Source organism: Mytilus californianus, unplaced genomic scaffold (assembly GCF_021869535.1).
Source record: "Mytilus californianus isolate M0D057914Y unplaced genomic scaffold, xbMytCali1.0.p SCAF_7, whole genome shotgun sequence".
NCBI lineage: Eukaryota > Metazoa > Mollusca > Bivalvia > Mytilida > Mytilidae > Mytilus > Mytilus californianus.
The window spans coordinates 109605898-109623362 of NW_026262723.1; the positions used below are offsets into that span (position 1 = coordinate 109605898).

Consider the following 17465-nt stretch of genomic DNA (forward strand, 5'->3'; position numbering starts at 1 on the left):
ATGCCGTCCTTTAGAAAATAATTTTTAAAGTTTTAATCTCAATATTATTTGAAGCACATTGAGCTAAATCAAAGCACATGTAGCAGTCTGTAACACCAAACAAAGCCTGAACTAAAAACACAAAGGAAACCATCTTGAAATGACCTTGACATCGACCAATCAGATCTCTAGTTTTATTTCATTCAATAACAACAACTTGATTTGACAAGCATGAAGCTCATTTACGAGATAAACGGAATAGTGTTAACAAGAAAACAAATGAGCATACATTTAATTAAGATGATTTAAATAATCACAAGCATATCAGACAAAAACGAATAAAATGATTAATAATAATTACCTTTGTATTATCAGAATCCACCAAATTTAGAACGTCCTTGATTTACGTTTTGTCGACGAAGTTAAAATTACCGCTAACTGAGACTTAACACCGTGTCATATTAGCCACAGCCGTTATACAATATTCCTGCGCTTTTTTCCACTTAGCAAATGTAAACGACTTGAAATTAGAGATTTTCGGCGATTAAATATTTCATACAATTGTTCTTTGACATCTTAGTCAAAAGCACAGGGGATAATAATCTACATAAGGATTTCAAGCGAGCACTACTTTCTATGTGCAACTTCAAAACTTTTGGGTGGTTCGACGATCATTTAAGGTTTTTCTGGTCATATTTTTTGTATTCCAGAATAAAAAGTATGAAAAAAGTGTTCAATTAGTTATAAATAACATAATAGCCAGTCAGATAATAACAATGGCACATATTTCAGCATTTATTGGGTAGAACACAAATCTAGGGTGCTCGCATAAAGCAGCTTAACTGCTTAAAAATAGAATTGATAATTCCTGGTTTGATTTGATGTCTCATATGCACAAACCCAAACTTCAATTCTTAAACACAGATGACAGCAGTTATCTATCATGTCTATAAACTAAGGGAGACAAGAATCCTACTGAAATAATACAAAAACAAAGTACTAAACTATTATTTATTAAAAGAATATAAACATATAAATTTATGTACAATATGGCAACTGGCTACTTATACAACTGCACAGTAAAAACTAATAATATATTATGTACCAAAATTGACATCAGTAGAATAGCTAAATTTATCTTAAGGTCCAATTTGCCTGAGGGAGTTGGAACCTTAGTTTCTCAATAATTTCTACGTTTATCATCTGAGAAGTTAATGAAAGTATCTTATAAATTATGTCAGGACCAAATCACCGACTACTCAGCTGACTATAGTAACCAGAGGTTATATATTTACAAAACATAGAATTATTACATTAAAGCTGTGAAATTTGTTTTTTTTTCGACTAACAAACTTCTCCACCTTGTCAGACAGAACCTTTTAGCTGATAGAAAACAAAAATTGAACATTTTTAGAATAATTGTAAACCTGGTACTAGAACACGTAATTGAAGTCTTAACTAATTATATAGTACTACAGTATCATTTATTAATTATTATAATTAAGGTAATAAAAAAAAACTGGATACCAAGTGAATTCTTAAAAAAAACTGTAACGATAAGGTCAAGAAATGCTTGACACCATCAACAAATAAAATGACTGGCATGTTTTACTGTATCGCAGCAGTTTGACAGTGATGATTTTAAATGTGTATGCGCTTTTTAAAACTTTTTGACATCTACTTTTTCAATTTTCTATACTGTTTGGGGGTGTCAACATTTTTTTTATTTTGCCTGGTTTTGTACCATTCAATATCGTGCTACACCATCTTTTACCCAACTTTGGGCACATCTATTTTGAATTTGTGATCATATATATTTAACACATCGCCTCAAAGTAGAATTTAGCTTTTTATTGTCTGAAAGAAAATTGCATTTTCGTGGATGAATGCACCTATGATGCTTCAACATCAATATCTTTAATGGTTTGTACTTAAACTAATGGTTTTCATTTTAATGATATAATAGATGATGAACAAGTTTACAAAATCTATGTATGTTGAAGACCGTTTGGTGACCTATATTTGTTAATTAATACTGTGTCTTTTGGTCTCTTGAAGAGAGTTGTCTCATTGGCAATCATACCACATCTGCTTATTTTTATACGGCCGCAAAAAAATTTTGCGATCGTATATTGGTATTAGTACTGCAACTGACCTCGAAAAAGACGCTTAGTTAACGAGTTTTATGTTCCGGAATAACACACGGCTAAAAAATGTTTTAAATGATAGAATTATATCTATATTATAATTTCTGTCTGGTCGTAAAAAGTTTCTTTGGTCACATTTTTGTATTTTAGCCCTTTAATGGGGCACCACTCAATTTACGGTTTTGGGTAGTCACCTTAAAATCCAAAAACAAAACGTTTTTGGTAAATTTCTGGCTCTTTTCGTAAATATTTTCGATGCACATATCATCAAGGATCATCGGAATGATAGAGACATAAATATAATACCATCCCCGAGTAAAACTTTAAAACTTAAAGTTAGCAGTTTTATAGATGGAAATTTAACGCATTTTTCTTTGAAAACTAGAAAACATATGATTCAAAAACAGTACTTGACATTTGAGAGGACAAAATATATTATTGCGATACTGCATGCAAATTTTGTTGGGCAAATTCCAATTAATTTTGTCAAAAACTCAAAAATAAAAACATCATTTATACCTTTTTTTATTACGGAAATTTCATATCCGTCAATCAGCTCCATCATTTATTTTTTTCTTCACAATGAATTTGATAGTTTCGATGTGATGATGTACATTTTCTTGGATAAGTTAATTAATTTGGAGATTTTGAAGTGTGATTTGATTATATATAGTAGTTCTTTCGTGTATTTTCTGTAAATAAGTTATATTTTTGTTAATAGAATTTTGACTTTTTATAAAAGTTAACCAAATCCTTCGGATAAGATGCTTTTCCGGATAATGACTAGTTGTGGAAGTCCTAAAATGTTTACTCATACAAGTCCCAAAAGGAGAAGGCTTGATAGTGTGTGGAAAAAATGCATTGTCAAAGTTCAACCTCAGAGCAACTAATATGCATGCAAGCGGTCTAGAACAAAAGTACTATTGAAGTTTCGCAGAGATTTGGTGTGTGACAAGGTGATGTTACAACTAACTTCTCTTGATCGTCTGCTTTCTTTGGACGAAAGAGTTGTGAATCATTAGTGATGTTATAAGACTTACACCAGAAGGCAAAATTGTAGCGTCTTCAAATTATAACAACAGAAAGCCAAATATGTGATCAATCTGATCCACATGTATCCTCACAACCTGACACTTTTATACGATCTCGCGCTCAGTTTCCTCCTTGTAGTTTGGATATGAAAACATGGTTTTTTTGTGTAAAAGCGAAACTTTTAAAAAGTACAGAAAACAACACAAAATTGAGTCGCCTGAACGTTTTGACAGTCTTTTGAGGTGTGCTTATGTGAGTAATCATATATCCATGGTAAAGATAATCGCGAGTACAGATTTATTTTCGAATGCAGTCTACCTTTCAGCATGCATTACCAAGTACTTATTGAAGTCAACACCTGTGCAATCAGGTATAACAGTTACTGAAGAATTAGAATATGAACTTGCTTTCAATTCATTGATAACGATTGTTAATGATGATATTATGTTCATCCAGAAAAAAGGCCTTTCTCCTGTAGCACATCCTCGACATATACCGATTACTTTTACCCAAGAATGTCTCTGATGCTTACCCAACTGCCAAACTCAAGAAAAACTAATAAGTAACTAGTTATTATGACACCTTACAATTCAGACACAGCGGGGACAAGGAATTTCAAATATATAGTTTAGCTCTGAGCTCACTATAGGGGATGCCATATCTGCTGCAGAAAAAAATGAAGTTTATCTTAAGACTTCAAGAATTACACCAAGATGTGTCTGTAGATATCAAAGATACATTAAAAGAGGAACAATTACTTCACTCTGCCGCTAGCTCTCTAAGGAGCTCTGTCCTAGTCGGGTCCTTCCATGGAAAAGATGCCCGCATGTATGGATATTACAAAATCAATCGTTTTTGTAGCAAAATCAACATTCGCCTCATTACATTTGGGATTGACCGTGCAGTTATATAATGAATATGGGAATATGGGTCACAAACATTGATAGAAACTTTGTCCTTTTGTGTTTCCTATGCAGAGGTAAGACTATACCTGACAAGCATTGCCATGCATGAGTTTGACCGAATCAAGACGGTATTTACGCTCTAAATGGCATTGTTTCAAAACACCAAGGGGAGTGTTTGATACCAATGGATGCTGACAATATAGGCCTCAACACGGAGTCAATTGATAGTAAGGAACGTTTCATTCCATGGCACGAGCAAACTTTCAGGTTTGTCATTCCACAATTGATTCCAGTTTGCGTCAGAAAGTGAAGAGAGGTCAAGATAACACTTTTCAACTGACTGACAGTGCATCATCGTTGGCGACTGTTTCATTATACCAAAGGTAAGAGAGGTCCTGTTCGCGTTCCGAATGCTTTCAAAAACATTTCAAATTGTGCTGAAAAAATTGAAAACACATCAGAGATTCCATTGGAAATTTTGTGGTCCATGTCAAAATATATCGGAAATTTTCATGTTTAGTCGGAAACGTTTGACCAGCAATTTATTCCATTTTAGACCGGATATAGCAACTCTTTCTGAACTCAGGGTTAGATTTTTGGCCTGGAAGACAAAACAGGATAAACCCCAACATTTTTCAAGGGATACATGACATCAGATTACTTACAAGATTATCTTTGTACTTGCAAAGGTAAATCTTTGTGCTCAAAAGCTGTGTTTGCTTTGAACAAACTCTGTCCTGCACCGAACATGTTTGTGTCAAGAAAGGGAAGTATGTTATAATGCTAATACGCGTACTGAATCCGCATACGATGACGAAGATATTGATTCATATCCCTATTTAATGAAGACTAGAGCTATTGCATGTAGCTTTAAAAAGACAAGTTATATAAGGGTCTTGACAGATTTTAAATTACAACATTAGCAAATTGGCATTACATTGTATTTTCCATTACTTCCATAAAAAATTGATGAGTCTACATGTTTTTACCAGGATAATCCCACTAAGATGTTCATGCACCAAACCGAGTTTGTTTAACCAACCGCTAAATTAATGCAAGTCACACTTATGATTTTTTTAAAACCTCGCATTTGCCTCGGTTGACTATGATATTTTTGGTGTTATAACTGATATGTCCGGACTTTGCAAATACACAATAATTATTTATGTATAAATAGATACTAATTTTCCCAAATTTACACAACCTTTTAGATGCAAAATTAAAAACACTGTTTCATCGCTTGAATTTTGTTTTTTTCAAAGATAGAAAAAATATTGAAATAATTTGATAAACTGTTGTTTTATAGTTCAGAAAATAATTCTTTAATATACTGTAGTGAAAAATTATAAGCAGTATGAAAGTTAATGGATGTGAAAAGGTCAAGGCCACTTCTACTTTTGCTATGTCAGAAATGGAAAAAAATCAGAAGGATCCAGATCAACGCCATTTTGTAATGGCAGCTCTTCAAATAAATAGTCAAATTTGTCGTTTTAACATACTTCGCAGCATATGCTTATGATTGAACCGTTTTTGTAGCATTCTAATGAATAAGTATAAGAAAATTTCTCATTTTTGTCCTTGTGGTTGAAATATTGATATTTTTAGGCCTGACCTTTGACCCAAATTTCACAAAAATGTGACCACTCTGGATTTTTACGACCAAACTTTTCTTATTGTACACTTTTTCCTCTTTCCATCGATATATAATTTAGGTGTGTGTTCTTCCGGAACATAAAAGTTTTTAAAAATGAACTCTGGTTGCAGTACTATATGATGTTGGCGTCGTCGTCGTCGCCGTCTTTGTAGTCTGAAGACACATTGGTTTTCGCACTCTAACTTTAGTTTAAGTGAATGGATCTCTATGAAATTTTACCATAAGGTTCAATACCACAAAAGGAAGGTTGGGATTGATTTTGGGGGTTATGGTACCAACAGTTAAGGAATTAGGGGCCAAAAATTAGCATTTTTGTAACTTCCAGACATAACGTGTGTGTTAGTGTATGGATCTCTCTGACATTGTACCACAGGGTTCCATATCACAAAGGGAATGCTGGGATTGAATTTGGGGGTAATTGCCTCAAAATTTTAGGAATTAGGTGCCAAAAAAGGCAAAAAACAAGCATTTTTCTAGTTTCATGACAATAACTTGTGTATAAGTGTATGGATCTTTCTGAAATTGTACTACAAGGTTCCATATCACAAAGGGAAAGCTGGAATTGAGTTTGGGGGTAATTGCCCAAAACGTTTAGGAATTAGGGGCCAAAAATTAGCATTTTTCTAGTTTCCAGACAATAACTTGTGTTCAAGTGTATGGATCTCTCTGAAATTGTACTGCAAGGTACCATACCACAAAGGGAAGGCTGGGATTGATTTTGGGGGTAATTGCTTCAAACTTTTAGGAATTAGGGGCCAAAAAGGGGCAAAAAACAAGCATTTTTCTAGTTTCAGGACAATAACTTGTGTGTAAGTGTATGGATCTTTATGAAATTGTACTACAAGGTTCCATATTACAAAGGGAAAGCTGGGTTTGAGTTTGGGGGTAATTGCCCAAAATGTTTAGGAATTTGGGGCCAAAATAAAAGAAATTTTTCTAGTTTCCAGACAATAACTTGTGTTCAAGTGTATGGATCTCTCTGAAATTGTACTGCAAGGTACCATACCACAAAGGGAAGGCTGGGATTGAGTTAGGGGGTGATGAATCATAAGGAGGTTCAAAAAATTTGGGGGGGGGATTTTTTTTCCCCTTTTTTCCCTTTTTATTTCTTTAAAATTTTCCATTTTAAATTGGTTATTTCTGATTTATATATAAAAGCAAATAATAATGATATGGTTTGAATAGGTAAATTAAAAAAAATTAAGTTCTTAGACCACAGTCATTCTGTGTCAGAAACCTATGCTGTGTCAAATATTTAATCACTGTATCAAGCTTGAATGTTGTGTCCATACATGCCCCAACTGTTCAGGGTTCGACCTCTGCGGTCGTATCAAGCTGCGCCCAGCGGAGCATTTTATTATATTAGTGATCAAGGATGACTCAAGTGGGTATATTGATTGGTAATCTGATTTTCTGATTCCTGTTTGTCAACTTTGCAAATACCATTTCAACTAACTTGTTTTTGAATTGTCTTAGAAACAAGATACAATGAACTGTTGACACTGAAATCGGACAGATGTAAGATATAGGGAATGGGAATAAGCCTATTGTTATGGGGTCATGGTCAATTCATAAAAAAAATGTTTAATAAAAGTTGGTTTAAGAATGGTATCACACAATGATTTACAACACGTTTAAACATAAACTAGACATTAAACTAACAACACAGTTAAAATGTACATCTATATACTTGTCTACATTACCTCTCACATTCAAACTTCACACAGAATATCATACTTAGCAATGCTTAGCAATATAAGGATATGTGATGTGGACATTAATTAAGCAGTAACCCAACAACACTATTAAAATCATACATCTACACACATGTTTACATTACCTCTCACATTAAAACTTCACACCAAATATCACCACTTAGGAATATTAGGATATGTGATGTGGACATTAATTAGACAGTAAACCAACAACACAATACAAACATACATTTGTCTACAGTATCTCTCACATTCACAACTTCATACTAAATATTTCCACTTGTTATATGTATATTATCTTCACAGTGTCATAGGAAAGCATTTAATTTGTCATGGTTTATGTTATCCACAAGATAAATTGAATTTTACTAAGAAGCTACTCTGGAAATCACAAATAAAACCTGAAGACTCATTATTTTTAAAACAAACACACCTCGGTAATATCAATCCATTCTCTCGACTCATCAGTACTTTACTATTCTGTCCATCTTTTGATATTACTATTATTCTGTTAGATTTACAGTCTGCTACAATAATGTTACCATGCCTATCTGTACAAAGTCCTGTCGGTCCTTGTAAATCCTGTTTATATTGCCAGATCTGTTTACCTGATCCATCCACACAGTATACTGCTTTACCATGATAGTCACTATAGATAACTCTGTCATTACAGTAAACAAGGTACTCCAGGTCTGATTTACTCTCAACTTTTATTGACTTCAGTGTATTTCCTTCCAAGTCTAAAATACGGATTTCATCTTCATTCAAACCTACAGCCAGAGAATTATTGTAGAATGATAAACCCCAGCATGGTTTGTTTAACGTGATAACTTTGGTAACTGTTTCATTCTCCATATTGAAGATCTTAATGGCTCTCTCACCAGGATAAGTTATGGCTATAGTGTTCTGATTGATCTGTGTAACACTGTAGGCTATACCAGGTATAGGTAGTTGTTTCTGTAGTTTGCCATCAGAAGTAAGTAGGTTAACTTTACCCCAGTGTTCCATAACTATAACTCTTCCATCCACCAGACAAATCATGTCTCTTATCACCTCCTTTATGTTGATCTCTATCTTTGTCTCAATATTCATGGTCATGTTGTTTATGTTTGTTTGTTCTCGTGATTTTACTTGTGCTTCCCTCTTCACACTTGTTTCTCTATTCATGACTACATCTGTCTTAACAACCATTACTTCTCCTAGTGATTCTAATGATTCTAATTTGCTTAGTATCTTTTCTATTTCATCATTTTGTTCCATTTTGATGTCAACTTCTTTGAAGCTCTCATCAATTTCCAGATCGTCAACATATCTTTGACATTGGTGTATTTTTTGTTCAATCTGATGTACACCAAGAAATGATTGTAGTTTAGAACTATGTGTTGTGACTGTTTGTAAATGTTCTTTCATTTTCTTCAAGCTTTTAGTTTTCCTGTCAATTTCAGAAATGAAATCAGTTGCATTTGATTTTTCCTGATTCCAAATACTATCTATTTCTTTGCATAACTTCTTCTCCAGGTGGTCTAAATGTTTATTTATTTCCTTTCTAATTTCTGTTATTGATTTCTTTATGCTTACACATTGATTTTCTCCCGTTTTGATGTTTTCTGATTTGTTGCTTATTAATTTGTTCAAAACATTTATGAGAGAACTTATGTCTGTCTCTACAGTTTCCTTTGATTTTGCAATTTTGGTTTTCTCTACGACACCTGCCAAACTTTTTATTCCCGTACATTTTGAATGACTGGTTGAAATACATTCATCACAGCAAGGCATTAAATGACTGGGACAGTACAAGTTGAGTCGTTGACTATGTTTGTTACATTCTGTTTTAATGGCTTGGATGGATGGTTTATAACTTTTAATATCAATTGTCTTATGATCACATGTTGCTTTGAATCTTTTGTGATGACTTAAACATGTTGAGCATAATCCTTCATCACAGTTGTAACACCAGACGTCAGCTTTCGTGTTTACTTCTCCTTTATGGCAAGGTCCACATAGTAAAGGTTTATTGGATGACATGACCTAAACATGTACAAATAAAAATGTTATTTAACTTAGCTTCATGAAATCTTGAAGTGTTGATACATCAAAAGTATAACCAAATCTGAAGAAGGAATAGGAGCTTTGCATCAGGTAAATAGATGTACATTCCTTTATTGAAAAATGATTCCTTTTTTTTCCCAATATTTTTTAAACACGAAATTGTATTAAAATGAGTAGGTTCGACAAGGACCTAAAATGGCCCCTTTTTTAGATTAAATTTCAAATCGGGATTTATTGACAATATCACAATGAATCATAGCTAATACAGTTACTAGATCTATAGGAAAAAAGCCTTCTGTTGAAAATTCACGTACCTGCGTTTTATTCATGACGTCACAAGTAGTACTCATTTTGTTTATATTTCCACAATGAAAATCAATGAAAATGGGTAAAATTCCATTGATTATTGGACAGGAATCATAGAGAGCATACGTCAACAAAAAAGATCTTTTAAAGTAATGTTTGTAAAGACCTTTCACATGTCTAACTTGAATATTTAGTTTGTCGACACCTGCACTCTATGTTTCCTGGTCCTAAATTTGGTTGAAATTTGGCCTATTTTGTCAAAATTCGCCAAAATCTCTTATCTTGACCTATTTTGGATGTACAAATCAATACTTTCGAAATAAATCTTGGACACAAAAAGTTCTATTTAACTTTCTCACATGTCTTTAAACAACTGAAAACATTTTTCATCTTGTAACATTGAACTTTATAATTGGGGCCAATTATGGCCCTTACTGAACTTACTCCTTTAAGGTCAATTTCCTCTGTATTTGTTTCACTAACAGGTTTAAAATATAAAAATTATAAAACTTGAGATTGTTCAAAAGTTTTTGAGGGAATGCTCACGAAAACATCATGGTCGGCACTCAAAATAGGGTTGTTCAGGCAAAGCTTAAAACATATCATGATCTTTTTTTCTTTTTTTGGCTTTACTGTATTTGATCAACAGAATCAATAAAGATAAGTATTTAACAATTTAAAAAAAAAAGTTGATATTCAGGGCCTTAAGTTTTTTGACACAGTTCAACCAGGTCTATATTTTAGCCTATGAACTCTTATTTGTCGATATTTATGTCTTTAATGTGATAACATATAAAAGTGATTACACATGTCTGTTGTTATTGTCCTCTTGAAGTCCAGATTGTATTTGAAGTTAGGTTTGCCATCTTCTTATACTCATATTCAAATATATATAAAAAATAAACTAAAAGATACATAAAACCAAATACAATCCATGTTTTACATTGTCAAAAAAGATATTGTTTTTTCAACCATATAGTTTACCTCTTTGATTTAGGGAATTGTCACATCATCTGTATTTTGTGTCTATCCCTTTTTTTTTTCTAAAATGTCAGTTACAAGGAAGTAAATTAGAACAGGTTTATACACGTCTCCATAATCAGTATGCATATTTAAAGGTCACACCTATATATAGATCGATCATACCTGTTCTACTTAACAGATAACATTTAAATGACACAAACATGAATATGATATAATAATAATTAATTTTCCTCTAAAGATAAATCTAAAACTTTTTTGTATAGAAATTTTTTCAAATATTTTTTTATTAAAGTGAAATATTTTTATTTTTTTGCTTTTATACTATAACAGATATGTCAAATTGTGCACTGCTAAAAGATCAACAATACAAGATCAACACAAATAACATAAGTGGTTGCATTACAGGTAAACAAAAATATCAAAATGTCATTTCTTCACCAGGTGAGTGATTCAGGCTCTTTGGAGCCGCTTGTTATTTTTTTTTATAATAAAACAAACTACATATTTATGTTGAGATAATTTTACAGCTGTTTTAATTTCTTGCATTTGTTGAAGAAAATTATTATTTCACTAAACTTATTTATTTTTTTATTTTTTTGAAAATAGGAAATCATAGAAACCCAATCCACGGTAACAGTCACAGTAATAGATACAAATGACAACAACCCAGAATTCCAGAATGTACCTTATTCAGCACAAATTCCTGAGGTAAGGTTTGAATTATATTGTATTGGCCAAACAATGTTTAAGAATGGAGTTATTTATAGCTGCAGTCCTGAATTGACAGCTAGAAGACAGCTAGAGTAAATCTTTTCCTGATTAAGACTGACATTATATGGTGGAAAAGAAAACAAATTCTTTGGAGCAAGATAATGAATATCCTACATTTCTATGTCTTTATATCATTTAACAACCATTAGGAATATATAAAGATGTGGGGAACATTTCAAAGAGAACAAAACCAGACAACACAAGTTAACTAAAATAGACATCCAAAGGGTTTTTGATAGGAATTAACTATTTACATAGCCTAAAAATTTGTTACCTCAACTGAATTTGAATTTTCAAGCAAACATTTAGATTTTCTATTCCTTTAAATTCAAAAGTTGGTCGATTAAATAATCAACTAAACAGTGAACAATCTCAAGTTTTTATATGAAAAAAAGAGATATGGGGTATATGTCAATGAGACAGCAAACTATTGAAAGTACTGTCTAGTTAAAGCCTTGGCAATTAAAATATCACTGCTACCTTGTGATGTTAAACAAAGAAGCTTTGGTATAATTCCAATGAAACAACTACCCACCATAGTCCAAATGACTGAGAAGGTTAGTAACTATAGGTCACCATACGGCCTTCAATAATGAGCAAAACCCATATAGCATAGCAAGCTATAAAAGGATGACATGATTAAATATGAGAAAACATGAAATTCAAATGAGTAATTAATACTAGAATAATAAAAGAGAAATAAATGTGATAGACAGCAATCAACAACAACCACTGACATGGGACAGACACATAGAAAATGTGGAAGAGTTAAACACTGTTTGTGAACAACAATACCATAAAGATTAGAATGTGATATTCCTTTGTAATAAGACTTCTACAAGTACGGCCAAATTTCCAAACCAAATCCTTGTATCTATGAAAGTTTGTTTTTTTCTATGCCTCGGTATACTTATTTGAGGAAAAATATTAAATGGACAAAATGGCGTATAGTTTAATGGCTGAGTAGGACAGCCATTCTGATCAAGACTAAGTTTAGTAGATACACAGTTCTATATAATCCATTTGTCACTTTATTTTTGCACTTGCTCATCTTGATCATATTTTTTTACCATGCAAGATATCTTTCAGAATTCCAGTTGCTGTCTATTTTAACAAATACCCAATCCCTCCTTTTTTGCTTGTCATCATTTCAACTGATTGATTAAAGTACAATGCTGTAAGAAACATTGTGGTGTATAATAGATTAGATATGCAGGAAATTTATTTGATACAATATATTAAGGGCACAACTAATGGGAACACACACTAAACATTCTGCAAAAAATATGCAGTTACCTTATTTGATCCAATCTATTTAGGTCACAGGTGTTGCAAATATTGTGTTGTACTAAAGATATGCAGTAACCTAATTTGATCAAATTTATTTAGGATACAGCTGTTGGGAACACAGTGTTCAGTGGAATTAGGATATTAGATAGTGATATCGGTATCCATGCTGAGGTTGAATTAACATGTTTTGTTGATCCTACCGATAGTCAGGTATGTATATGTTCCACATGGAAATTATTTTGTTCAAAGGTAAAAGATTCATGAATTGTATACCAAATATGATAAGTAGAACTACCATTAAAATTTTATCAGTTTTTGAGCTCGTCTTGTTACAACTATTGGTTTGTATAAAACATGCAGACTGACCGGGTAATCACTGTCAAATAGAAAGGCTGTCATTTTCTCTGATTTTCTCCAGAGACACTTAGGGTGTTGGGTTTCAAAATTATATTTTATGCATCTACAGATTAACTTACAAAACCAACATGGCTGTTGTTGTTAAAAATAAATAGTACATAGGGGTAAAAACCCTAAAAATTGATTTAAAAGTCTTACATGGTATTGATATATCACTTGTGATTCCTCTCAAGAAAAGTGATTAACAATTCAATCATTCCCAGACAAGGCTGTCAACATTACTTAAACGGATATAACAGAAATTCAATGAAATTTTTATCCTGGTGGTCCTTGAAGAAAATCTGTTGGTCCCCACTATTATTTCTATTACAAAATACCAAAACTTGTCAGACAAAACCTTGGACTACCACTTTTCGAGAACTCTGAAGATATCTCAATGATTTTCTTCAAAAAAAAAGGATTAAGGACTGAAACTGTCATTAAATACTTTGCATTCATTATTTAATAGTAAAATTTAATGTAGTTATTTATTAAAGCATTCTGAATAACCAAAGGATATAGGATTAGGAAGGTAACTTAAATAGAAAACCAAAGGCTATTGGATAAGGTAAATTAAATAATACAAAAACAAAGGATATGGGATATCTATCCATAACACAAAACCAGTACATGCACAGCAAAAAAACACAAAAAGTCTATAAACTTTGCCTATAAACTTTGAATGTCTGCTTTTTGTTTTAATTTGCCTATAAATATGAATGTCTGTCTGTTATTTAGATCTCATTATATTTCAGACTGTGGAAGCTTGTGAGTACTTTAATTTGACAACCCAGCAGCTTGGACAAGGTTTATATAGTGGAGCAGTCATTTTGAAGAAACCATTGGATTATGAATTCAGAAAGGGGTTCACAATGACTATACAAGCTAAAGTAAGTGGTCAAGACAAGGTTATCTTTAAAAAAAAAATTCTGTAAAATAACAAATATTTTGCACAGTTCTCTGGCTTCCATCATATTTAATCATTCAATTAACATTTTAAAAGGTTCATACACATTTCACAAACTTATAGATCTTGAATTCTTGTCTTAGCGAACTAATTGACTTTTATTTTGTTGATTCTTGTTATCAACTTTTCTGGTATAATATACATTAAATGGTATTACAGATAATGTTTCTTTTACCTTAATTATTGTCCACACAGCTACATCCAATCTAAACATCTGAATCTTTTTATTTTTTTACAGGACAATTATAAACAGATAGGAGGGGCTCCATCTTTGATGACAACTGTCAATGTTTTGTTGGAGATAGAAGATCAACAGGACACGCCCCCTCTCTTTATGGAAACACCCATTACAATATTTGTAATAGAAAATCTAAGTGTTGTAAGTATATTTTGCTTAAAAATTGAGTTTTTTAAATGCTCTGTTGAAGATATTCCATTTACTCCCAAGATTTAGAACTGCAATAAAACTATTTTTCTGAGTAAAACATGGGATCATGTTTATTTTCATCCTTTCATATTCCTCTGTTTTTTAATGTACATCTTTCTTTGAAATGATTTTCATGTATATTTTTTCAGTATCCTGACTTTAAATTTTTTACTCTAATTAGGAAAGCTATATGAAGGATTCTACTGAGGAACAACTAGATATTTCAAAATAAGATTATTCTCCAAAGGGATATGATTCTAAACTTTTTATCCTGAGGTAGAAATGTGAAAAAATGAAACTAAAAAGGGTGTAAGAATTACATGACATGTCTGTTTTTCAGGGTACACCTGTTGCAACTGTGACTGCTAAAGATGGAGATGAAGGATCTCCTAGACCAATCAAAATCGTTAACAAAGGTAAACTTATGAATGTTCATAATAATAGATAGATATATTTGAAATATTTTGATAAACAGTTCATTTTAGAAATTCAATTTCAAGTTCAATTACTGGACTTAAAAAAAAACAACGTATAATTAAACACTTAGACCGTGTGATTTTTATGTGTGTTTTAGTGAGAAGTGTTAGTGTGTAATAATCATGTAATGACTTAGATTTATTTGTTTGTTTCAACCTGATTTTTTTATCGGCATATATGCATTATAATAGAAGTCAAAAATGGAAAAAAAATATCAAGGACAATTAGTAAATGTCAGTTACGACATACCATCTGTTCCAGACCATCTAAAAATTAATTACATGGGTATGAGTGACCTATGACAACTGATCATATCTCTTTCATTAACACATTTATTTTAATTTAAATGGTTAAAATTATATTAATTAGGGAATTAGTTTTCAAGGAATATTTACCAACATTCATTGAAGTTAAGACGGTTTAATTAAATGTTCTATTCATCACCCATCCAGTTGTTTATCTTTTCACACTTTGCATCCCATTTATTTCATTCGTACTTTCAGAATGTAAAATAACTAATGAAATTCCTGTTTAATTTTCATGATAATTAGTGTAAATTCAGAAATTATTGCAATGTTTTTATCATTGCGTAAAATGTGTCAGTATCAGGATCACAATATTAAAAACTTAAGCATTCATTATTTCACTGTAGTGATTTTCCTTCCTGCATTGGTATTAATTAGATTTCAAAATTTTGTCAGAGGTCAAGGATTTGCAATAATAAATGCAGCTTTAATTTCTGAATTTACAGTATATTATTTTGACAAGTTCAAATAACTGGTGTGTGATGACTAGCAAATGACATGCAGGTAATAAATGCATGAGATTTAGTAATAAACTTGGATAGTTGTTCTATATTTCCATACATGCATGGCTTTTATTGATTCAAGAAAATACAGATGAATTTTATGTAAAAAAAATTTTTTTTTAGTAAGTTATGACAGTTGTTGGTCAAACAATTGAATTTCAACCAGGTATTTCCAACAGCAATTTATTATCTGTTCACCATAACTACCTGTTGATGATAAAGAATTGTTTTTACTTTTTGTTATGTCAGGGCTTTTTATAGCTTGCTCTAGTTGTATTGGTTTTGAAGATCCAAAGGGACTTATACATGTAGTTGCTTACATCTAAGTTATTTGGTCTCTGGTGGATAGTTGTCTCATTTGCAATCATACCACATCTCCTTATATTATACTGTGAGAGCATCCATGATTATGGTATTATGATTGAGGTTGAGATCACACCAAAATGAGCTGTTGATCTTTCACAGAGAACATATGGGTTATGTCACACAATAAAATGTTCTTTAGGTTTACATACTTTTATGACACAATTAAGCAGTTTGACTGCTGTGTCCCTGCTTTCTATAAAAATGAAGGAAGCCAAGGCTTTATTTATACAGAAGAGACCCTAACCATTCCATAGGCAGTTACCTTCATATGTCCATTTATTGACCATGCCAAAAACTTGTTTATTAAAAGTTTGATTTTGACAACAAAGATTTCAGAGTGACTGTAGTTTGAGGTTTTGAATTATAACCAAGTTTTAGATATAAAAAGGACTTGTAACGAATTGACTTTAAGTGAGTTCTGCAATGAATTTGGGACAGTAAATTAGAGTTTTACTGTATATAAAATTCAACTAAACAAGGAAAGAATTTAAAACTTTTACAGAATAATACAATTTTTACACCTTCTATTTTATTTTGGGAGTTTCTTCAACAAAAATTTAGACTTTGATATTGGTGGAAGTGAGAACAGACATCCAGTACTTAAAATTTTTAAATGATTGAATGGATTATAGTGAAAGTTTAACAGAAGATGCATAGCTTGACTTGTTTGATATTCAATCAAAGTGACTTTTGGACATTATCATGTTGTTAGAAACTTGTCTATTGTTTAAGGATGTATATTAATCTAGATGTCTTTTGGTTATTATTGTCACTGGATTAACTAAGTCTCATTAAGGTATATACCCAATATCTACTTTTATTCATTTCATAACAAAACATCAGACTTTAGAGTTAAATTGGCAAAAAGATTTTAACAAAAAAAATGTCAAACGATCATAATACAGTAATAAAAAAATAAAAAAATATCAAATAGTTCTCCAAATGAAAATGTTAGTACAGAATTTACCTTCAAAGTTCATTTAAGGTTTCTGTACCATAAGATATTTTATTGTAATATTATAGGGTCTGTAATACTGGACATTACTGTTATACAACCACAGATACACATCTAGAAATTATACAGTCGTGTACTAATCATTGATTATGTGTCTCTTACTAATCATTTGATTCTGTATTTCTCAAGAAAGAAATTAAGTATTTGAAAAACATCTCGAAATATTATTTTATTGTT

The 17465-nt window shown here is 31.7% G+C and overlaps 2 protein-coding genes across 2 annotated transcripts in view; one reads left to right on the plus strand and one right to left on the minus strand.

The window, feature by feature from the left end:
* The window catches only part of LOC127709630 (protocadherin Fat 4-like), a 75117-nt gene that overhangs the window by 11804 nt on the left and 45848 nt on the right, over nucleotides 1-17465 (plus strand). The window contains exons 5-9 of the mRNA XM_052215235.1: nucleotides 11378-11479; nucleotides 12932-13042; nucleotides 13984-14118; nucleotides 14434-14574; nucleotides 14963-15058. Coding sequence (XP_052071195.1) covers nucleotides 11378-11479; nucleotides 12932-13042; nucleotides 13984-14118; nucleotides 14434-14574; nucleotides 14963-15058 — 585 coding nt within the window. The remainder of the gene's footprint in view (nucleotides 1-11377; nucleotides 11480-12931; nucleotides 13043-13983; nucleotides 14119-14433; nucleotides 14575-14962; nucleotides 15059-17465) is intronic.
* On the minus strand, nucleotides 7286-10886 carry LOC127710037 (uncharacterized). Its single transcript, XM_052215760.1, has 2 exons — nucleotides 10772-10886; nucleotides 7286-9460 (listed from the first exon to the last, which is right to left on the minus strand). Exon 2 carries the CDS (start codon nucleotides 9455-9457, stop codon nucleotides 7775-7777), a length of 1683 nt encoding a protein of 560 aa, XP_052071720.1. The 5' UTR covers nucleotides 9458-9460; nucleotides 10772-10886; the 3' UTR covers nucleotides 7286-7774.